A 24,211-nucleotide genomic window follows, 5' to 3' on the forward strand; every position below is an offset into this window, starting at 1 on the left:
GCGGTTGTACAGACTGTACTTTGTGCACGTGCACCTTCCACGAGGGCACTTTACAGTAACAGGTGGAAACTTTTTAATAAATGGTGTAAGTATAACAATGTGCATCCTGAGCGCTGCTCTGTGCCAATATTACTCAACTATTTGCAAGAACTTCTTGATAAGGGACTTTCTGTCTCAACTTTGAGGGTGTACGTGGCTGCGATATCTGCCAACCATGTTTTGGTGGAGGGCCGATCAGTGGGCTCACATTCCCATGGTGTGTCTGTTCTTGAAGGGTGCCCTTCGTCAACGCCCTCCAAGGTTACCACGCGTTCCCACGTGGGACCTCCCTTTAGTCCTGGAGGGTTTGTGTTCCGCCCCTTTTGAGCCCTTGAGTGGGTCTGACCTTAAGTGGGTCACAGTGAAAGCTGCGTTCCTCCTCGCGATTACTTCTGCAAAGCGAGTGAGTGATTTGCATGCATTATCGATTTCTCCAAACTGTTTACGGTGGAATTCCGATGGCTCGGGGGTTACATTATGGCCCAATCAGAGTTTTTTTACCAAAGACACTTTCAGCCTTTCACGTTAACCAGCCGATTACCCTGGCTGTGTTTAACGATGCGAGTGGACCTGATGGGCATTTGCGAAGTTTGCTATGTCCCGTTCGGATGCTGGAGCACTATATTGGTGTGACCATGAGCACTCGTAAGTCGGATGCTCTTTTTGTATGTTTTGGTGTCAGGACAAAAGGCTGCGCGGTCTCGAAGCAGCGACTGTCACATTGGGTTGTCGAAGCTATTCTGCAGGCCTATGAGTCCAAAGGTCTTCGGCCTCCTCGAGTCTCGTGCCATTCCACAAGAAAGATGGCAACTTCCTGGGCGGCGCTGAGAGGTGTTCCACTAAATGACATCTGTTCCGCCGCAGCATGGGCATCGTCTTGTACGTTTGCCCGCTTCTACAGAGTGAATGTGGCAGCTCCTCACCCGGTGGCGTCAGTGGTGCTGTCGGCTTCCTCTCACCGCATCTGATCCTGGGTATGCGTAGTGTCTTCGTGACTATGTTGGTATGTGGTCATCCAGGTGCTAAGCACCGCCCTCTGGCGGTCAGGAGGAATGAAATGGAACGAGAGTTACTTCTGTAACTGGGGTTCTATGAATTCCGGATGACCGCCAGAGTTGCCTGTCACTCAGACTCCCTGCGAGTACATTCCGAAAAGGAACTAGTGCTGGGTGAGCGGGTGCCTTATTGGCCTGTGACATCACCCAGGTCACGCCCACTGGCGTGACTTTGTTGGCATTTTATTCTCTACCTTTGTGCTGTTTTAAGTACATAAAACTTGTTCAAGTTTTTAAAGGTTCTAAGTTAAAAAAAAAACATTTCTCAATAAACAAATCAAATGTCCTATTCATTCAAATAAAAAAAAAGTGCTGCTGATTGAAATGTATTTCTCGTTGGCAAAGCACTGATATAAATTGTGTCAATGACTCATTTTCTTTAAACAAACTAAACAAAATCTAATGAGGAGGCAGATTGTAATGAATCACTTTTCCATGTCAAACAGTTGTTCATGAATGCAATCCAAATCCAATTTTAAAGCACACTCTCTTGTATGACAATTTACAGTTTGTGTTGAGACTATGCTGTCATATGGAAGGGTATATGTGTGTGGTTTCTTCATTAAAAGAAATGAGACAACTTTACAATCTAACTATAACATAAGTGCAAGGATGGTTTTCCAAAACACAATACAAACGGACACTTAAGATGCTGATAAGTATAATCGCTATCTAGCTTAGCGCTCCGTGCTAAGTAGTAACGTCTCATCAGCAAAGAATACAAACATTACAATTGGCTTCATTTACTCACCTCTGACAGAGGCACACTGGATCTAACAAAACAAAAGACTGTCTAACTCTCGACACTTTGTAATATTATTGATTCAGCAACCCAGCAGCAGTTGTAGCACGAGCAGTGAACTCTCTCTCTTTTGCTCTAATCACTGGCGTGCACGCAGGCTCATGTTAAAAAAAAAAGCATCCGAACGGGACCGCTCATAGCGGCCGGCAAAAATCGGTTTATAACTAAGTTATTAATTGATTTGAATCAATTTAATCGATTAGTTGTTGCGGTCTTACTCAGAAATCAATTTCCAGCCTCTATTTCAATTTTCGAGGAAATTAAAGGGCACACCCGGTTATACGGTGGAGAGCAGAAGTATTTTTACCCCTTGGGATTTTGCAAGTTGATCCACTTAGAAAATAGGAAGAGGTCTGAAATTTCAATCATAGATGCATTTCCACTCAGAGACATGAACTATAAAAAAAATCCAGAAATCACCTTGCATGATTAAAAAAAAAAAACATTTGTAATGTACTTGGGTTCGTGTTTCGTGCGTGTTTATCTAAAACCACGGCAACAAGACTCGGCTCCTATTGGTCCACGTGACTAAAAACCACTGCACACACTGCAAATCCTAGTCTGCCGTGTAAATATCACTACGCCACAGAAAAAAAAAGACCGACACAAAAACGCTGATTATTGAACAAAATCACTGGAAACTGTGAGTAGAAACTTTTTGGGTTACTAATTAGCAACACATATATATACTGTATTATAAAGCAAAGGTCATGTAGAGCCACTTGAGTGGGACGACCCAACACAACATTGTTTCAGCCAGTACAACCTATATGTAAAAACCTGGTGAAGAACTGCAGAAAGCATCTAACCTCTGTAATTGCAAACAAAGGCTTCTGCACTAAATATTAGCCACTGATTTTCTCAGGGGTACAAATACTTATGAACCCCAGTAAATTACAAATAAATTATTGAAAAATCATACAATGTGAGTTCTGGATGTTTTAGTTAGATTATGTCTCTATAAGTGGAAATGCATCTATGATTGAAATTTTGGACCTCTACCTGTTTTCTAAGTGGATGAACTTGCAAAATCGCAAGGTGTGCAAATACTTCTGCTCCTCACTGTACAGTATATATGGTTCCCGGAGAAATATTGTACCATTTGATAAATATTTGGTGTGTGTGTGTGTCAAAAGTCACGGTACAACTGTTATTACTAATAAATTTATCAGTAACATTTTAGAGAATAAATTACATGTATCTTCTTCACCTTTAGAACTGACCTCTGAGTATGCTGTAACGAGGAAGCAGTTTAACAAAAGCATAAGTGAATTTGGAATGATACAGGTATGTTCCCCAACATAAACAGGTGATTTATCGTTACTTCCAAATGTGACCAGACTTGTTTGCTTTGGTATCCCAGGAGAAATTTGCAATCATGGCCCTCAATGCCTTTGTAATGGAGAGCATGGCATACCTGACATCAGGAATGATGGACAGACCTGGGCTACCAGATTGTTCTTTAGAAGCTGCCATAGTCAAGGTGAGACACAATCATCAAAAATTATTGTGCTAAATTACTTGACTGAGAGGCTTGGCACAAACATAACAGGCCAGCTGTAAAATATAACATAACTGCTTTCAGACAAAATATACCAGAAAATTACCAGGTAAGGTGACCAGGAGAGATTCCGGGTCACGTTACCTGGTGATTTCCTCAAGACTTTTACAAATAGGGAAATGTCAAGTACTTTACCGGTTCAGCTGCATTTATACTTGATGGAAGAAAGCGGTAGGTTGGTGGACACGCCAGCATGTCCTGTGCAGACGGCATTCTACAAGCCTCTTGGTTGCGGTACCCTTCTTTCGAAAGTTTGGAAGTGGAGCTTCGCCCTCATTTTTACTTGAAGTCAATAGACAAAGTAAAATTAAAGAATTAAAATTAAAATACATTTTGTAGTTTAATATTTTATCGGCCTCATAATGAAGCATTAAACGCTGCATGGACCATGTGTTTAGGTCCATATTTTGGCATGTTTTGTCCTTTTTCCAATCTGAAAGCAACGTGGCGAATTCAAACCGGAAATGACGATTGTTACACAAGAGGTGAGGGCGTGTATTAAGAGAAGGAAGAGGTACTTTAACAATCCAGAGCTTCAAATATGGTACTTCTCACTACTTTGCACCAAAATATGGCAGATGTTTGTGAACAAGTTATGACCCCCTGTCCTTTTGGACATACTTTCTGACATCACAACGCCAATCTCGGAAAAAATTTATTTCATTTAGTGACCCTCCCCTAGTTAACATTTACTCTTGCCGTATTGTCCAGAACACCCAGCAAAGCTCTTTTGTGCCTGTACTGGCTCCCCACCACATACCGTGAGGAGAACGAGTATTTGATACACTGCCGATTTTGCTGGTTTTCCTACTTGCAAGCCATGTAGAGGTATGTAATTTGTAAGTTCTCTTCAACTGTGAGGGACAGAATCTGATAAAAAAATCCATAAAATCACATTGTATAATTTTTAAATAATACATTTGTATTTGACTGCATGAAATAAGTATTTGATACATTACCAACTAGTAAATATTTCGGCTCTCAGTTCTTTAAGAACCCCTCCTGTTCTCCACTCATTACCAGAAGTAACTGCACCTGTTTGAACTTGTTACCTGTATAAAAGACACCTGTTCACATGCTCAAACAAACTCCAACCTCTCCACAATGGCCAAGACCAAAGAGCTGTGTAAGGACATCAGGGATAAAATAATAGACCTGCACAAGGCTGGGATGGGCTACAGGAAAATAAGCAAGCAGCTTGGTGAGAAGGTAACAACTGTTGGAGCGATTATTAGAAAATGGAAGAAGTTCAAGTTGACGGTCAATCTGCCTCGTTCTGGGGCTCCATGCAAGATCTCACCTCCTGGGGCATCACTGATCATGAGGAACGTGAGGGATCAGCCAAGAACTACACGGCAGGACCTGGTCAATGACCTGAAGAGAGCTGGAACCACAGTCTCGAAGAAAACCATCGGAAACACATTACGCCGTCATGGATTAAGTCCTACAGCGCACGCAAGGTCCCGCTGCTGAAGCCAGTGCATGTCCAGACACGTCTGAAGTTTGCCACTGATCATCTGGATGATCCAGAGGAGCAATGGGAGAAGGTCATGTGGTCGGATGAGACCAAAATTGAACTTTATGGTCTAAACTCGGCTCGTCGTGTTTGGAGGAAAAAGAAGGATGAGTACAACCCCAAGAACACCATCCCAACCGTGAAACATGGAGGAGGAAACATCATTTTTTTTGGGGCTGCTTCTCTGCCAAGGGTTCAGGACGACTGCACCGTATTGAGGGGAGGATGGATGGGGCTATGTATCGCCAGATCTTGGCTGACAACCTCCTTCCTTCAGTGAGAGCCCTGAAGATGGGTCGTGGCTGGGTCTTCCAGCATGACAACGACCCAAAGCACACAGCCAAGGCAACTAAAGAGTGGCTCCGTAAGAACCATCTTAAGGTCCTGGAGTGGCCTAGCCAGTCACCAGATCTGAACCCGATAGAAAATCTATGAAGGGAGCTGAAAGTCCGTGTTGCCCAGCAGCAGCCCCGAAACCTGAAGGCTCTGGAGAAGATCTGCATGGAGGAGTGGGCCAAAATCCCTGCTGCAGTGTGTGCAAACCTTGTCAAGGACTACAGGAAACGTTTGGTATCTGTAATAGCAAACAAAGGTTTCTGTACCAAATATCAAGTTCGATTTTTGTGATGTATCAAATACTTATTTCATACAATTAAATGCAAATAAATTATTTAAAAATCATACAACGTGAATTTCTGTTTTTTTGTATTAGATTCCGTCCCTCACTGTTGAAGAGAACTTATGATACAAATTACAGACCTCTACATGCTTTGCAAGTGGGAAAACCAGCAAAATCGGCAGTGTATCAAATACTTGTTCTCCCCACTGTGTATGTTTGATGTAAGGTCTTGTCAATTGCACACTGTGAAGGTTTGAGTATGTGCACCATTAATGCGTAGACACCACAATTAGTTGACGGGGCACAGAGCCGATTCATTGGAGGCCTAATTTAAAAAACTTCAAATTCAAATATTTTCAAAACCAAAGCCGCCAGCGACCTAAAACCAAACAGGCACCTACCTTAGGCATATACAGGGGTGAAAGTGGGCCAGAACGGTCAGGAACGCAGTTCCGGGATAAGAGACAGGTACACAGTGCTTTGATTCCGAAAATGTGATGGCAACTGTCAAAACGCTATGTTAAAAAAAAAAAGCTAAGCTGCCACACATGCATTTTGTCTCCCAGAACAAAACAATCTACCAACATCAGATTTACAAACACAAGTGTTAACAACAAGCATAATAAAGTGCTTGTGTAGCGTAATCCGTTTCCACCAATATGTATTTATTCATTTAGATGTTGAGCCATGTCAATGTGCGAATGCACGCAGCAAAGCAGAACGCCTGGACTCATTTATCCGTTCAATTGGCTGACATACACGTGATCAGCAGAGCTAGTTAGCTCTGATTGGTTCAAATGTGCATGTTTTCTGGAACAACAACAACAACAACAAAAAAAACTTGTAAACTTGTACTTATTTTTCTGAATGTATGTTAGTTATACCTTTGTTATTTAAAAAAAAAAAAAAAAGTAAATGTTTACATTTACTTCAATTTTAATATACATCCTATGTTCTTAAGTAGTTAAAATTGAGATATGACATTTAGTATGTGAGGAAATGAGGGAAAATAAAAATGAGGAGATTGAGGTTGGGGTTATTGCTATTTTTGTTAACTTTTATTTTGCAAATCATTGCAAAAAATACAATTTTGAATGAAAATCAGTTTTTGTATGTGTTATAGAAATAACTGCTAAAAGTTTGATTTGCATTACGGTATTTTAAGAGGTTTGCCCCCCCCCCCCAAAAAAAAAGAAAGAAAAAATATTAATAAATAAATAAAATTTCTGGCTCACGTCGGGGAGTTCCGGCAAGAAATTCTAGCCACTTTCACCCCTGGGCATATATGAGTCTCCATGAGTGGCGACATCAAAAAATTCAAAGTCGTTCCCGAATAAAATCCTGGTTATTTTTTATATATGTATAACAAAATTTAAAATGGCTATAAAAATCTCAGATTTTATGCTAGTTGCACAAAAATCCCCAAATGCAGAGATAATCACCTAAATTTTTCAGGATCAATAGCAATATTTAACATATAATTTTTTGTTAAAGATATAAACGTAAAACAGTCTAGATTCTTGGTTAAAAGCAAAATACCAGGCAGTTATCATTCATTTTACGTAAATATTTCAAGGTATAACACTAGTGTGTCATCCAATGTGGCGGCTGTAGCAAAAGACCTTTTTTAAGTTGAAATTTCTTGCACATAAATGCGTAAATCCCGGAATTTTTTTTATAGATATTAACGTAAAACAGTCTAGATTCTTGTTTAAAAGCAAAAAAAAAACTGGCAGTTATCATTAATTTTACGTAAATATTTCGAGCTAATGTTAGGCAATTTTTTTCCCTTTCATTGTATTCACAATGTTTCAAAGTGGATGCCTGGTGCGAATAATATAATAATTACCTTGAATCCTCGACCAAATCACTCTTGAGACACTCGTGCCTGCTTGTATGCAGTACAACTTTCGTCATGTTTCAACCTAAATCCAGCCTTAGAGCGCAGTATTTGTTTGAGTATCACAGCTCTTCCGCATCCACCAACCTCCTTCGTCAAGGCGTGGCATAATGTCTGGAGGAAGTGACCCGTCAAGTAATGGTGAAGTCTATGATTAATGCTTCTAGCATTCATGCAATCACTATCACAAATTAAAGCGGCGACTTACTAAAAGTTTTTTTGTGTGTTATCTGAAATAATGTTGAACATTGATGTCATCTTTTTCTCCCTGAAGGTGTTCAGCTCCGAGGGAGGCTGGATTTGTGTCAGTGAAGCACTTCAGGTCCTTGGAGGTTTGGGTTATACAAAGAACTACCCATATGAGCGTTATGTAAGGGACTGTCGTATCCTGCCTATCTTTGAGGTAAGCTTGTTTTTTTTTTTTTTTTATGATGTAATCGCTACTTTGGGTTTTTACCTACTACAGTATTTTTCAGACTGTAAGTCGCAGTTTTTTTCATAGTTTGGCTGGGGGTGCGACTTATACTCAGGAGCGACTTATGTGTGAAATTATTAACACCTTATGATAACATTTCACTTGTTATTTTGGTGTTTTTGAGTGACACTGATGGTTTGGTAAACTTGTTAGCATGTTCTTTATGCGATAGTTATCTGAATAGCTCTTAATAGCTATGGCCACGTTCGTGTTCTGCCTTTGGCAATGTGTGTTCAATTGTATTATTGACTTTTTTTATATTGAAATGCATGGTTTCAGTTTGTGGCGCTTTCACGCCCACGTGTGGGTGCACTCGCACTTGTTTACATGAAGAAGAGCGCTCACACGCGATCGGACACTTAGAGCCAGTTGTGTGGTTATTTGAACGATGTGCTAATGCTAGCGAATGCATGCTAACTGTTTGTGTCATTGTTGTAAAAGAACCTAATTATCATTGATTTACGTTGATGCGAACCTGTTTGGTATCGAAGGCGAAATTGATTCAGCAAATTATACGGACGTCCAGCATTGTCATTTGGGAGTTTAGCCCGCTGAATAGCCAGGACCGAGCTGTAGCGTCCTGGTGAGGACAGTATATTCGCATTTCGTTATTCATGCACTGGACATTGTACACTTATTCAGCATGTTGTTCTCTATTGTATTTTTATTAGGGCTGTCAAAATTATCGCGTTAACGCGCGGTAATTAATTTTCTTAATTAATCACGTTAAAATATTTGACGCAATTAACGCACATGTCCCGCTCAGACAGTATTCTGCCTTTTGGTAAGTTTTACAGCAAGGGTTTTTGTGCTGTCTAACAGCGAACTCTTGTGGTCGCTTTGCGACATGGTTTATTGTTGTCTTGCCATTTCAATATGGCTGCAGGACGTCTCGGGCTGACGCCTACGTTGTAATGTTGTGCTTATATGATCCTTGGACAAGATTTGTCCGTAAGTATGGTTGTTTAAAATAATGCACATACAGTGGTACCTCTACATACGATCGCTTCGACACACGAACTTTTCGACATCCGACGTAAAATTTGACTCGCCATTTGTTTCTACATCCGACGACATGCTCGAAATACGACGACAATGGCAGCACCGCAGACGAATGCATGGCGGATTTTCTTGTGTGACAAATCAACACAGGTTTCAGAAAAGGTTGGTACAGGTGGTGAAACAAGGAAAAAGTTGACGCTTACCTTCTAAATGAAGATGCAAATGACAGAAAAATATGAGCGTAGGGTGGGCATCTGTGAAATGGCTCAACAATACATCTCCACGGTCCTCCTCCGACCATCGTTCGCCAGTCTTTATAAGTTAAGCTGACAATTCTTATTGTGGTAACATCTCCAGAGAAATCGCCAGCTTCGCCACGTTTTCATCATTTCTTTCACAACTTATTCAACACAAAACGCCTGCTGTCTGCCGCAATTGACGATGTTCTCAAGAAAGCATTGAAAGCGAAAGTAAGCTTTCACCCGCTCCCCTCCCTCTTTGTCACGTCAGCGCCGCGGTGCCTTCAGGTACAGAAAAAAACGTCCGCCTTATTAGAACCCGTTTCGTTACACTATTACAGGAATTATTATTATTATTATATTATTAATCCGATTTTTATTTATTATTTATTTGTTTTGCTATATGTAATTGCCATTTGTAATAGTACCAGCAGTATTTTTTAAGGATTTAGTGCAGGTTTTTGGGCTGTGGAACGAATTAATGGAATTATAATGTATTCCTATGGGAAAATCCTGCTCGACATACGACCATTTCGACTTACAAACAAGCTCCTGGAACGGATTACCTTCGTATGTAGAGGTACCACTGTATTATGTTAGTAAGCGAAATGTGCTAAGCTAACGTTGTTGCTAATGCAATGCTTGTGTACTTTTTTTTTGTAGTTTTACGACGGTCTAAAGAGGACAATGGTTTGAGGCCATTTTATTAATAAATCAGATGAAAAAAGAAAGAAGTCTGATTATTATGGCGTCGTTCACTAGCTGTCTAGCTTTGGAAAAAGTAGACGCTTCGGAGTGAGGACAGCATAGACAGATTTAAATGACAGTAGAGTGAAATGGCCACTACAGTCCTTATGTACCATATGTTGAATGTATATATCCATCTTGTCTTATCTTTCCATTCCAACAATTTATTTTACAGAATATATATATAATTTACAGAAAAATATGGCATATTTTATAAATGGTTTGAATTGCGATTAATTACGATTAATTAATTTTTAAGCTGTAATTAACTCTATTAAAAATTTTAATTGTTTGACAGCCCTAATTTTTATATTAAATTGCCTTTCAAGATGACATGTCTGTTCTATGTGTTGGATTTTATCAAGTAAATTTCCCCCAAAAATGTGACTTATACTCCGGTGCGACTTATATATGTTTTTTTTTCTCTTCGTTGGGCCTTTTATGGCTGGTGCGACTTATACTCAGGACTTGTAGTCCGAAAAATACAGTAATGATGAAATTTGTGATGAACACAGTTTTGTGGGGTTTGACTGATCTCGCTCCAGACATCTTTTTAACTGTATCAATCCTTATATTCAACCAAGAATTCTTTGGAGATTTGATGTTTCATTTTCCATCAATGTCAAGATCTCAGACAGCACGGTCTTGAGCTACATTTACAAATGAATGCTCTCTCATACTATTCTCATCAATCTGATAAACATACTATTCTCATCAATCTGATAAACTCATCAATCTGAAACCGCATGCTAAATGTGGCAGATTACTTTAAAGCAACATGAGGTAACATTTCAGTTTTGGTGTATTTTAGCGATGCAGATAGACAAAAGCAGTAGCATTTTAGTTTAAGGAAGACTGCATTCACAATGAAAACCAGCGCACAGTGTCATAAACTCAGTATCTCCCGGTTGCCTGCAGATGGATTAAAACTACATTTCTGTTTCCAGCGGCTGTGTGAATAGTAATGAGGTAATGAATCCAGTTGTGGCTAAACCAGTACTTTTCAAATAGCAGGGCGTGCCCCCTCGGTTGAGCGCAGAGCGATGTCGGGGGCGGTGCATGTGACCTCGGGGAAAAAACTTTTTTGCTGTACTAGAATAAAGTGTAATTGCACATCCACTCAGTTGGTGCAAGTGGCGGTTTTTTCCAGTGTATGCGCAGTATTTATGAACCAAACAAGAGCACACAGCAAACACTGACGATCTGAACAGCTAAGCCCAGGAAATATGACAAAGCATATGTAGCGTTTTTCTTTTGGCTTTGACTTTTAATACAGCGGGAGACAAGGAAAGACCAGATTGCTTTGAGCACTGTTAGCATCATATAAGGTGGTATACAAAGTAGGGATGTCCCGATCCAGGTTTTTGCACTTCCGATCCGATACAGATATTGTTTTGCACTTCCGATCCGATACCGATACCGACCTTTCTGAGCATGTGTTAAAGTTTAATGTTATTTAGCCTCCTTACTTAGTTGTCAGACTCATGTTGAAAAAGGTTTTAGTACTCTTGACAACAACTAGCCAGCTGAATTAGGTGAGTTTGAATAACACACAACGGTTGGTAACAAGGAACTGACCGGTTTATTCAGTGACAAACACAAAACATTATAAATAACAAACAAATGGCATAGTCAGTCAGTAAAACGTGCAAATAATATTGTAAACTGTCTTAAAAAAGCAAACCAAACCAACAACCTCAGTGGAAAATCCCCCAAATCCCCCAAGCTATTAGATGCTTTTAATGTTTCGTGCATTAGTTACAAAAATTGTATAAAAAGCCTCTCAGGTTTAAATAAACAACTATTTCAGTATCAAGTTAACATTTTAAAACAGTAAATAAAATACTCAAGTCCCCATTCTGTATCAGCAGCTTTACACTACATTCAATTCATTTAATTTTGCGAATCAACTGTTAAAGTTGTTAAAATTGCTCCTGTTATTCCATAATTTCCCTTCTGTCTACTTTTGACATGTGAAAGTTTTAAAACTGTTTTGAAGATAGATTCAAGTCAAGATTTTGCCGATTTAGGCATATTTTAGATATAAAGTTAATTAGGTTCGCTTGGAAGGTTCACAACAGCCTACTAGGGAAGTCTTCTGCTTTAAGATGGCGGCTGTTTACTAACGCATCTGGTTTTCAATACTTCAATGTTGCTAACGCAGTCGAGTTAGTCGTTTTGCATCTAGTTTTATATACATATGATATCTAGTATCTCCAGTAAAACGACGTTGACGTAGTTTGTAGCGGCTGTCAGCAGCAGTCAGGTATTCTTGTGTTTTTATCCAGCGGCATGAGTTGAGCTAAAGCCGTGAGCTGAGCATTGGCATTACCCGGGTCTATGACAAGCATTATGTTTACTTTCGGACGCATTGCGGTCAGTTTCTCATTGCGTCCCGAAGACCGCGCTGTGTATTAGTTCCGCTTTACTTGACATATTTCAATAATCGGAATTTGGATGTTTGTGAATCGTTCTCGAATCTTCCACGGCCGAATCGCTCAAGGATGTAATGACTGCTGGGCATGTTGTACCGTGGTTCTAAGTGTTGGATGGTGCGTCTTTACTCACGAGAGATAATGGCTCGTCATCCAGAATGAATTCTTTGGCAATGACTCTTGTTATTCCCTGGGCTTTGGGACTGTCGAGTGCCAGTTTGTCACGCATTGCAAAAGTTTCTGCCAGTGTTAGTTGCGTAGGACCTTTCTTTTTGTCTTCGGTTTTCTTAACATACTCCTCATATTGTTTGTGGTGGTATTTCGCTAAATGCTTGATTAGGTTGGTTGTATTAAAACTTCTTACAGATTTACCACTACGCTTGACTTTATTGTGGCATATGTTGCACTCTGCCACTTCGTCTTTGTCATCCTTTAAGGTGAAATGATCCCACACAGCTGACATTTTTACCGATAAAGTCTCTCGGTAAATTGGGAGACGGTAATGTAAATGTAGTGTGTTGAAGGTGTGCCGTAAAATTCGGACTGGATTTTAGGGAAACCGAAGCAAAAACAGGAATGGATTATGTAAATCGGTGCGCTGGAAAACCCGGACTGGATTTAAAAAAAAACTGGATCGGAAGTCTGGATCGGAATTTTTCAGTGATCCGATCCGATACCGATGCGCACTTTTTTGCCCATATCGGTGTCCGATCCGATCCAAATATCGGGACATCTCTAATACAAAGTTCCTCAGTTCAAAATAACGCCACACCATAGCAAAGGAGCTGATGCTGCCTGCAGCAAAAATAAAAATCTCTGTCCAATGACGATTGTTTTTGCTCTATTAATATTTTTTTCGTTCAAATTGTTTGGCCTATTGTCCGATTGAGTTAATGTTGCTAATCAATTTAAATGTATCATTATTTCTCAATTGTATTAAATTTTATTTTTCAGTATCAAATGGTCAAAAAATGTATCTTGACTGTATTTTTAGTTTGGGTGTGACTTTTTTTTTTTTTTTTTAATTTAAATTCAGGCAAATTGATGGGCTTTAAAGTCTTTTCTGTGACAAACAAAACAATGTTAATAAAGTTATACTCTATTGTAAATTTATATTACCTTTTTTTCTTTACTACTGAAAAGGACACAATCTTGTGCAGAGTTTTACTTATAATAATAATAATTTTATCAACAAATTATTCTATTTACAGTGGATAATAATTGTATCAACAAATTATACTATTTACAGTGGCAGTAGAGAGTTGGGAGGGGTGCGAATCGTTTACGTCTTCCTGGGGGGGGAAGTTACAAAAAATAAATGCAGGCATGAAAATTTCTCACCTTTAGGCGAAATTCGCCGTTTTGAAGTCAAAAAGGGTGACCTACCTGAATTGCGTAGATCCGAGGAGAAATTCTTTTTGACATGGGGGGGGGGGGGGTTATTTTATTATTATTATTATTATCATCATGTGATAAACTTAGTACGTAAAGTGAGCAATTCAGGAATCGGTCCTTTAAAAAAGTGACACTTGGACAGTGAGCAAATCCTTCTAGATGCTTCGCTGATGAGAACCAATCATCGGCCCAAACTGCATTCCATTATTCCAATCGCGCGCACTCTTTACGTGTACACTTAGTGCTTGGAGAGCCTTTGGTTGCATTGCAAAACTGCGAAAACAAAAAGCAGGCCTTATCCAAGCCGGGGCAGACCAGAGCGCAGCATACACACTTGCCTGTATTTGCCAGCAGATTGAATATGGTGAGTAATGGTTTCAATCGTTTTCATATTTTGCGATATAATAAAGTTACTGTCATTCGTTGCAGCTTGCGTTGAACACTGTCAGAGCTAGCCAAATCTCCCGTGAAAAAATGGCTCCCGTTAAATTGGCGTCAAGCTTGTGTATTTAGCGGTAATATAAACGAAGAAACACTGTTGAGTCAAATTAAGCGGCATGCTCTCGGATGAAGGGGGGCGTCACGTCCGCCTGAGACGCGTTATTTTCGGCTGGGACTTGAGCTGACGGCCGGGGGCGGCACAACACCGGCCCGAGTGGTGGGAATGATTCTTGCTTCTTAAAGCTTTTCAGAAATACAGTGATCCCTCGTTTTTCGCGGTTGATGGGGACCAGAACCAGCCGCAATAAGTGAAAACCGCGAAGTAGCCTCCCCCTCAATGTTTTGTGCGCGTTCGTTCAGTGTATTTATCCAGATTTTACATTGGGGAAAAAAGATACATATATAAGACCCCCCCCCCCCCCCCCCCCCCCCCCAGTATCATTTATAAATGTTTTTAAGCAATTCAAAATGTAAGAATTACGATAAGTTTTAAACATGTTACTGCCCCACCGAATTATTTTTCAATAAGAATAAAGTAGTAAGAAAATGTTTGGCTTTATTAAATGCTTCATTGTGAGTCTACTCAAATCCTCTGTGGCGGCTCACTTTGTTAAACGATGATTGACGCATGTGCAAACTTTTTCTATGATTGAATTATTATTTTTTATTTAATTGATTTTTTGGGTCTTTTTTTTGTTTGAAGCAATTTATTTTTTGATTGAATAATAATAAAGACACAAATGTTCTAGCCAAAATGTGGCCCAAACACAAAACAACATTACTTCAATGGAAAAAGTTGTTTCAATCAAGAAAAATAGTTTTCAAATGCTTTTTTAAATCACAAATTTATTTTTGCAATCAAAAACTAATCTTTTTATTGAAGTGACTTTTTTTGGGGGATTAAAAATATTTTGATTGAAGCAACTTTTTTTTTTGATTGAATAATAAAGACACAAATCCACCTCCATAGTTATTGAGAAAGAAATTAAGAAAGCTTTAAAAATAAAAGCCACCTGGGAGTCTGAGTTTTTTTTTTTTTTTTTTTTTTTTAAGATTTATATTTCATTATATAGATGTGCCTTATAAGGAAAGGAGATTGAGGGATATTAAAAAAAGAGTTGGATGAAGCTGCTAAAGGCAGTGGATACCTCATCAGCTGGGTGAATAGCACACTTGATAAGACTAAGTTTGCAAGGACAGTCGGGTATAAAATACAATTATAAACACAATTACAATGTTATTTTTCTATAAGATTTGATGTCATTGCTTTATTATTAGGTGCTAGAGTTGTTAAGTATGGATAATAATGAAATAATAGTTTTGAGAAAACTGTGCTGTTGGTGGCTCAGTGACCATCTGATGTGGTTTGTTCTCAGATGAACAAGTTGAGGAAGGAAGTTTTGATGCAGAGGTTGAAGAAAGAAAAGAGGCAGACTGACTGAGTCACAGCCAGAAAGCGTTGATGACAGTGTTGATTTCGATTCACTGTTGCCCCCTCCCAATTAAAGTATGCCACAGTTGCAGCCAATTATTATCTAAAGCTGGTTAAAATTGAAGTTATGCTGTTTTAAGGTTTATTAAGTACTTGTTCATGTGCCCCTTTTGATCTACGAGCACCCGCCCCTCCACCTGTCCCTGCACGGCCCTGCTGAAACACAGTGTGGGTCGACAGCGCTCAATATTTTGTTGGGTTGTACAGTGTACCGGAACATATTTCCTCCACACCCTTCTCACTTTTTTAACCCCTGACCCATTTTCATGCCTGATAAATGAGAAGCACTGGGCTAAACAGTAGCATGTTACAATGTTGATGATAAGAAACGTTTGATTTTGTAACAAATTTTCCCACCACCCCCACCTCTTTTCAAGTCATTGACCAACTCAATTCGTAGAGTTCTGGGCTGATTCCTCACCTTTCTTAGGATCACTGAGACCCCACGAGGTGATATCTTACACAGGGCTCCACTCCGATTGAGATTGACCTTCATATTTAGCTTCTTCCATTTTGTAATGATTGCTCCAACAGTGGACCTTTTTTTTCACCAAGCTGCTTGGCAATTGCTACTTGCTGTAGCCCTTTCCAGCCTTATGGAGGTAAACAATTTTGTCTCTTGTGTCTTTGGATAGCTCTTTGGTCTTGACCATGTTACAAGTTTGAGTCTTACTGATTGTATGGGGTGAACAGGTGTCTTGATGCTGCTATCGACCTCAAACAAGTGCATCTGATTCAGGATAATACGTGGAGTGGAGGTGGACTTTTAATAGGCGCTCTTAGAGGTCCCTCAGGGTCAGAATTCTAGCTGATAGACAGGTGTTCAAATACTTATTTGTTTAATTTTGCCAGCTCTAAGCATCACGTTTTGCCCAGACTACTTTTTAATGCGGGACACATACGTCACGTGCGTAGAGGGAGAAGCAAAAAAAAAAAAAAAAAACCTTAGTGCAGCCGACAGCTGCTACAAAGTACACCGACGTTGCAAAAAACTACGCCCGCATGATGCTCTGGTGCTAGCAGGTAGCGTCTCATAGATATGAATTGTACGTAGAACTAGATGTGAAATGACTGACTCGGCGGCGTTAATAAAACAGCCGCCATCTTAAAGCAGTAGACTTCTCAGCGCTAATAAATAGGATTAACGTTACTGTCACTCGCTCACGTAACGTTAGCCCTGCGGAGGGCTAGGTTTCTATTAATTATGACCACTGTCGATGCTTTATTACAGGCTTTATTTAATCTTTGAAAACATAGCGCTGTACAGTGATGAGGGTGTAAAATAAAAACTTAATAATGCTAACTATCAATTTTAGCTCAGTAGTCATTGCTGGACAAAACACCAAGTAGCACTGGTCCCTAATGTGGTCCAATTCAGCAGATATCATGCATTTATTTTAAACACTGCAAAAACTCAAAATCCTTTCAGGTCTTACAGTTTAGACTAACTTAAAACTTAACTAGAACTTAAAAAAAAGCTTGACACAAATGGAAATTCAAATGAAACACGTGGGAAAAAACTTTTAAGTGATGTGTGTTATCAAGCGTAATGACATTTTTAGGTATGAAATATATATATATATTTTATGAGATCTAGAATTTTTTTGAGTGAAAGCAGTGAATTAGTCTTTTTTTATTCTAGTCACATCTGTGATGCAATTGTTGGCTGTTTTCAACAATGTTTTCGACATTGATTGACTGAAAATGGTTCAATATTAGATGAAATGTCTTGTTTTCTCATGTATATTTATAATTGCTCTTTACATAAAATAATGTTTTATCCAATTACTCGATTAATCGATAGAATTTTCAGTCGATTACTCGATTACTAAAATATTTGATAGCTACAGCCCTAGTCGAGACAAATGGCCTAGTCGGGACCCCTGCTTAACACATATTGCCAAAGGCAGAACAACGACCTATATGCCAATATATACCAATATTTTTTATTTCTATTAGAAAAACATTTCAGAAAAAATGTTACACATTCTTGTGCATTTACCACTTATTGCCACAGTTAACGTTGTGGCTTTGGGCCTTCTTTGACCTCGTTGTGAGTTTGTAAGGTTGTGACTTCTGATTAAACAAACTCGATGCCAATCAAAATGTTTGTTCTTCTTTTTCCCGAAATTAGAATCGATAAGAGAATCGATAAAGAATCGAATGGTTAAGCGATATCGATAATGCAATCGGAATCGTAAAAATCGTATCAATTCCCATCCCTAACCATGATGGGAAGTGAAACCATGACTGTGCGTCGTGCTACCAATAGATATATCTTCTTTGCTTTGGGAAATAATTTAAGGTGTTAAGACAAAAATCAATTGCCACCTTGCTTCCCCACATTGCTTCCCATGATATTTCTAATCATAGGGAGAGGGATTGCAAGGCTTTAGCCAATTGAAGCAAGGCTCCAAAGGCTGCCAAAATTCACTCTACTCATTTAGCACTGTCTTTTATCTCTCTATATAGGTAAAACGGGGTCATTACAGATTGAGCGTGACAATGAGTGAGAGGGTCGTGCAGCGCATACATTAATTGCGTAGTTTAATTTAACGTGACACATTATTTAATAAATTAATTGCCGCAGTATTCGGGATATTTTTGATAACCCTATCTTAAGCTTAAACTAAAGACTCTGGATGAGTGTAACATATTATGTCTGTAACATTAAATACAATTAGAAAAACGATTTAATTAATATATATATTTAAAAAAGGCATGGCCGATATTTTTTTGCTGATTCCGATACTTTGAAAATGACGTGATCGGATGCCGATCGATCGGGACATCTCTACTCAAAACGAATACACACCACAACACATGGCTACATTCGGCCGTCAAAAAAGACCCAGATGAATTCTAGGCACAGAGAAGGTGTCATCAGGTTCATGATGTGTCACAGTCCTCTGTCGTGTTTTAGATTGTAATTTCTCTTAATCAATCAGGCTCTATTATTCTATTTCGCTACTCAGTTGGAAGGAACCCAGTATGTACATGCACTTGGCCTATGATCACTTCCCAGGTCTTATTTTTGTAATTGGCTTTTGAGATAACAAAAGGACTGTGCTAGATTATGGCCCCATTTATATGAAATCTTATCGTTCTACCCCTTTTCACTTATTTTATTCAAAGTTATTGAGATATTTGATTGTTATTGAAATCTACATGAAATGTAAAAATGTAAAAATAATGAAAAGTGGAACTGAATTATGCACCTTGAATACCACTTCGGCAATATTATACCCCCAATGTTTAATCTCAGCAATGTTGGGGGCGAGGGACAACAAAAGAATTTCGGTCAGATTTTATTTTTCACTTTAATCCATGAGACCTGTAAGCAGGTTGAAACAGGTCATCGCATTTGTACAAAACTCAGGTGGAACGCAACTGAAATTGCATGCAACTCAGGATTGTGGCAGATGAATCATATATTTCATTTTTGACTACGCTCCGGCCAAATAGAGTGTAATTATAGCTAAAATAAATAAATAAATAATAATGAATCAGTTGGTGGCGCTATGCTCATAATATTGCATGTGCTTTCAGTTCGGGACTAGGAATGAACACATGAGGTCTTAGTCGCACCGGACCATGTACAGGAAAGTTTTATTTTATTTCATTTTCAATGATATTTATTTAAGCACCAGCCATGTCCACATCTTTCAAGATGCATTGGGAAGCTATTACCGGTAACACCACCTTTGCAATTGGGCCCAACAGTGTGTAAACAATTAAATTATGAACCAAACACGTGTCAACACTCAGAGTTACATTCTCATATAAAAGCAGCAACCTGTCACTCAAGGTAGCCAGACACCACAAGTCCCACTCGTGTTCTCTCAAACTTAAAAATAAAAAAGTTAGGAGTTGGAGTGGCATAATGGAGGCAATGGCTCTGGGGATAAAAGTATTCCTTAACCTGCTGCTTCAAGTTTTAATGGTGCGGTACATCCTCCCCAATGATAGTGATACAAACAGTGAGTGACCTGGGGGGCTGGTGTCCATGCAGATAGCCCGTGCTCTGCTCTGCGTGCACTTAGCACGTAAAGAGTATGTGGATTATTCAGGCAGTATGGCTACGAGAGATATCTGAACGTTTCTGATGCAACTGAATGTGAGATTGCTGTTGCTGGTAATGCAGGTTTAGAAAGAACTTACTAGACTAAGGCTTGATTCATACTGCAGGTCTTAATTCACAATTCCGATTTTTTGCTGTATCTGTTTTTTGGCGTACCCGTTAAGACTGCCTTTGGCCATTGGTATAGTTCATGCGTGCGCACCAATTCGCAGTCTGAGATGCGCTGAGCAAACTGGCCCGCATGCGCAGGAGCATCAAATCAAATGCTGGCTCAACATCATTTTAAGGTGATCATATTTTGATTTTCAAAAAGAGGACACAAATAATCACTGTTTGGTTTTATGTTCAAAGTTTATATGGATTGATAGCATCTATGCACTGTGCGTGCATGACGCACACACATGCGGACAGTTTGCCCCGACTCTCGGCCGTGTAAGCAATCTTGAAATATTGGTCATCTGGAGCACTGAAAGAAAACCGAGCATTCCCTGGCTTATCCCCGCCCCCATTTTATTTTTTTGTCAAGCCCGCCTCTTCCCCAAAGGCTGCGTTCAGGCTAGGCGCTAACGCTAATGCACAGCTGCACCGCTACCGTAGCGTCTTGTCTCTCTTGCTCTTTGCTGACGTAATTCCTGCATGTAGTCCGATTTGGGGGACTTGACAGTTCAGACCGCAGCCACATTCTGGGAAAATGTGGCCCAGATCAGATGTTAACAGCATACGAAAGTGATATAGATCTGATTTGAAATGGTCCACTTTTATGCGACTTTTCCCATTCAGACCGTCAAGTTACTGCCTCACCCGAGTCAGAAAAACAAGAAAAATCGGATTCGTGCATTAAGACCTGTGGTATAAACCTAGCCTTTGTGTTCTTTCCTCTCCCCCAGTGATCTGTGAAGTTGATATTTTCTCTTATTATTTTCAGGGTACCAATGAAATTTTGAGACTCTACATCGCTCTTACTGGAATGCAGTATGCGGGCAAAATCCTCACGGGAAAAATAAAGTAAGTCGTGAAGTGAAATACTTGATAGTTTTTGCAATTGACATGTATCTTTTCTGGTTTTTGAGCTTCTGTTAAATGTACTGAATTTGGGGAAGCAACGAGAAGATTGCAGCGCTTCCTAGAGACTACAGTTATTTTAGGAAGAATGTCATTTCCTGTAATCATTTTATATATTGTATTGTTTGGAGTTACCAGGCATGAAAATATCTCACCTTTCGGTGAAATTCACCGTTTTGAAGTCAAAAAGGGTTACCTTAGTAGTAGTAAACTGAGCACTTCAGAAATTTTTAAAAGTGACACTTGGACGGTCAGCAAATCCTTCTGGCTGCTTCACTGACGAGAACCAATCATAGGCCAAACTGCGTTCCATTATTCCAATCGCGCGCACACTCTTCACGTGTACATGGAGTGCTTGGAGAGCCTTTGGTTGCATTGGAAAGCTGCGAAAAAACAAAAAAGCAGGGCTTATCCACGCCGGGAACGAGGCAGACCAGAGCACAGCATACACACTTGCCTGCATTTGCCAGCAGATTGAATTTATTGAGTAATGGTTTCAATCGTTTTTCATATTTTGCGGTATAACAAAGTTACTGCCGTTTGTTGCAGCTAGCGTTGAACACTGCCAGACCTAGCCAAATCTCCGGTGAAATAATAGCTTCCGTTAAGTTAGCGTCAAGCTTGTGTATTTAACGGTAACATAAAAGAAACACACTGTTGAGTCAAATTTAGCGGCATGGTCTTGGATAGAGATGCCTTGCATCGATCCCGTCGTCCGCCTGAAACGCATTATTTTCGGCTGTGGCTTGAGCTGACGGCTGGCCCGACGAATGGTGGGCATGATTCTTGCTTATTTAAGCTTTTCAGAAATACAGTGATCCCTCATTTTTCGCGGTTAATGGGGACCAGAACCCGCCGTGATAAGTAAGAGCTGCGAAGTAGCCCATGTTTTTTCCCTTTTTCAAAATGTAATAATTATGATGTTTTAAACATGTTACTGTCCCACCGAAATATTTTTAAACATATAGTAGGAAAATGCTTGGCTTTTTCATAAATGCTTCATAGTGATGTCAATCCTCTCAAGCTGCTCACTTAGTTAAACGATGATTGACGCATGCGCAAACTTTTTTTTTTTTTTTTTTTTTTTAATTGAAGTGATTTTTTTAAAAATATTTTTTTGTTTTAAGCAGCTTATGTTTCGATTGAATAATAATGACACAAATGTCCTAGCCAAAATGTGGCCCAAACGCAAAACATCAATCAAAAAAGTTGTTTCAATCAAAAAAAAAAAAAATTTCAAGAAAAATTGTTTTCAAATGCTTTTTTTCATCTCAATTTTATTTTCACATTCACATTTTTTTTTTAATTGAAATGAGTTTTTTTATTTTGATTGAAGCAACTTTGTTTTTGATTGAAGTAGGGCTGTCCCAAACGACTAATTTTCTCCCGATTAGTCAGCCGACTATTTTTATGATTAGTCGACTGATCTAATAATTAAAAAAAAAATTTTTTTTTTTTTTTTTTAACTAATTTAGCAATGAAATTTTTGTTGACGCTTATCAATTCACAAAAAACATATTGGAACACTTAAATTATTTATTAAAGTACAAATAAACACGTAAATAACAATAATAAATCACAAATACACAATGAGTTCAAATGCTGATAGAATTAACTAGTGTAGCATCCCAATTGAAAAGATGGTCTCTTAAACTGATGGTTTACAACTTTTATTCCATCCTTGATGTAAACACACTGTAAGAGCTACGGTGCACACAAATAAAAAAACACAATTAGAAATTAACAAAAACTTTTCACCTTTTTCCTTTTAAACCTTATATATCAATGAATTGCCTATATGAATTGCCTTTACCTTAATTTATTACCTTATCATTGACAATCTCTCCCTTGAGTGCAATCACTGTATATACTGTATATATTTATGACCTTTTAACCTTATATAATTTTCTATACCATAAAATAAACCATAACATGAAATAAACCTTTCAATTAGCATTAAGAACAATACTAATAGCGCTTATACCCATTGTCAATGAAACATTATTATTTAGTAAGGCGACAGTACCCTCTGGTGTACAAAAAATGAAAAAAAAAAAAAAATTACAAACTGCGTGAAGGCGCTTGAGGTGTTTATTCACGGCCGACGTGCAGCCAAGATTGGCATTGAAGAGACAGGACAGAAGAGTGTACTCTCCTTTGTTTCTTTGAAATAATTGAATGTTTTGGACACTCTGGTGCGCTTTTATGGCTTTGTGCCGCTTTCCCCGCTTGCATACAGAGCATCCGACATTCTAACTTTCCACGCATATTTTTTTTAACCCTTCTTTAGCATTAACCGTCGACGGGATGTTGTGCTCGTCGACGGATTTACGTCATCGATGACGTCGACTATGTCGACTAGTCGGGACAGCTCTAGATTGAAGCAACTTTGTTTTGATTGAATAATAAAGACACAAATCTAGCTCCATAAGGTATTGAGAGAGAGAGAGAAATTAAGAAAGCTTTAAAAATAAAAGCCACCGAGGTGTCAGATTTTTTAAAATTTAAGATTTATATTTCATTATGTATACATGCCTCATAAGGAAAGGAGGTTGAGGGGATTAAAAAAGGAATGGGATGTGGCTGCTTAAGGCAGTGGATACCTCATCAGCTGGGTGAATAGCACACTTGGTAAGAATAACACAGTTTGCAAGGATAGGCGGGTATATAACACAATTATAAACACAATTACAATGTTATTTTTCTACAAGCTTTAATGTCACTTTATTGATTGTTAGGTGCTAGAGTTGTCAAATATGAATAATAATGAAATAATAGTTTTGAAAAAACTGTTGTTGGTGGCTCAGTAACCATCTGATGTGGCTTGTTCCCAGATGAACAAGTTGAGAAAGGAAGTTTTGAAGGAAGAAAAGAGGCAAAGACTGAGTCACAGCCAGAAAGTGTTGATGACAGTGTTGAGTTCTATTCACTATTGCCCAATTAAAGTATGTCACAGCCAATTACAATGTAAAGCTGGTTAAAATTTTTATGTTGTTGTAAGGTGTATTAAATACTTGTTAATGTGCCCCTTTTGATCTATGAGCACCTGCCCCTCCACCGGTCTATGGACGGCCCTGCTGAAACACTGGATCGACAGAGCTCAATATTTTGTTGGGTTGTACAGTGTACTGGAACATATTTCCTCCACACCCTTTTAACCCCTGACCCATTTTCATGCCTGAGATACTCAAGCGCTGTACATCCCATGCAAATGACCTATATACATTTTGTTTTATGTAAATGTCAATAAAATATAGTTAGAATTAGATGGAAACTACTTTTATAAACATTATTTACTTTGAAAGACCAGATATTGCTGCCGTTCTATTTCCTGTTTGGTGCGTGCTAAA

General features: G+C 38.9%; 1 protein-coding gene across 1 annotated transcript in view; it reads left to right on the forward strand.

Moving 5' to 3' along the window:
* acad9 (acyl-CoA dehydrogenase family, member 9) overlaps positions 1-24,211 on the forward strand; it is a 93,376-nt gene that overhangs the window by 36,127 nt on the left and 33,038 nt on the right. Inside the window, exons 10-13 of the mRNA XM_057845669.1 lie at positions 3,113-3,183; positions 3,260-3,379; positions 7,767-7,895; positions 20,725-20,804. Of these exons, the coding sequence (XP_057701652.1) occupies positions 3,113-3,183; positions 3,260-3,379; positions 7,767-7,895; positions 20,725-20,804 (400 nt within the window). The remainder of the gene's footprint in view (positions 1-3,112; positions 3,184-3,259; positions 3,380-7,766; positions 7,896-20,724; positions 20,805-24,211) is intronic.

This window comes from Corythoichthys intestinalis, chromosome 9 (genome assembly GCF_030265065.1).
Source record: "Corythoichthys intestinalis isolate RoL2023-P3 chromosome 9, ASM3026506v1, whole genome shotgun sequence".
In the NCBI taxonomy this organism is placed as follows: domain Eukaryota; kingdom Metazoa; phylum Chordata; class Actinopteri; order Syngnathiformes; family Syngnathidae; genus Corythoichthys; species Corythoichthys intestinalis.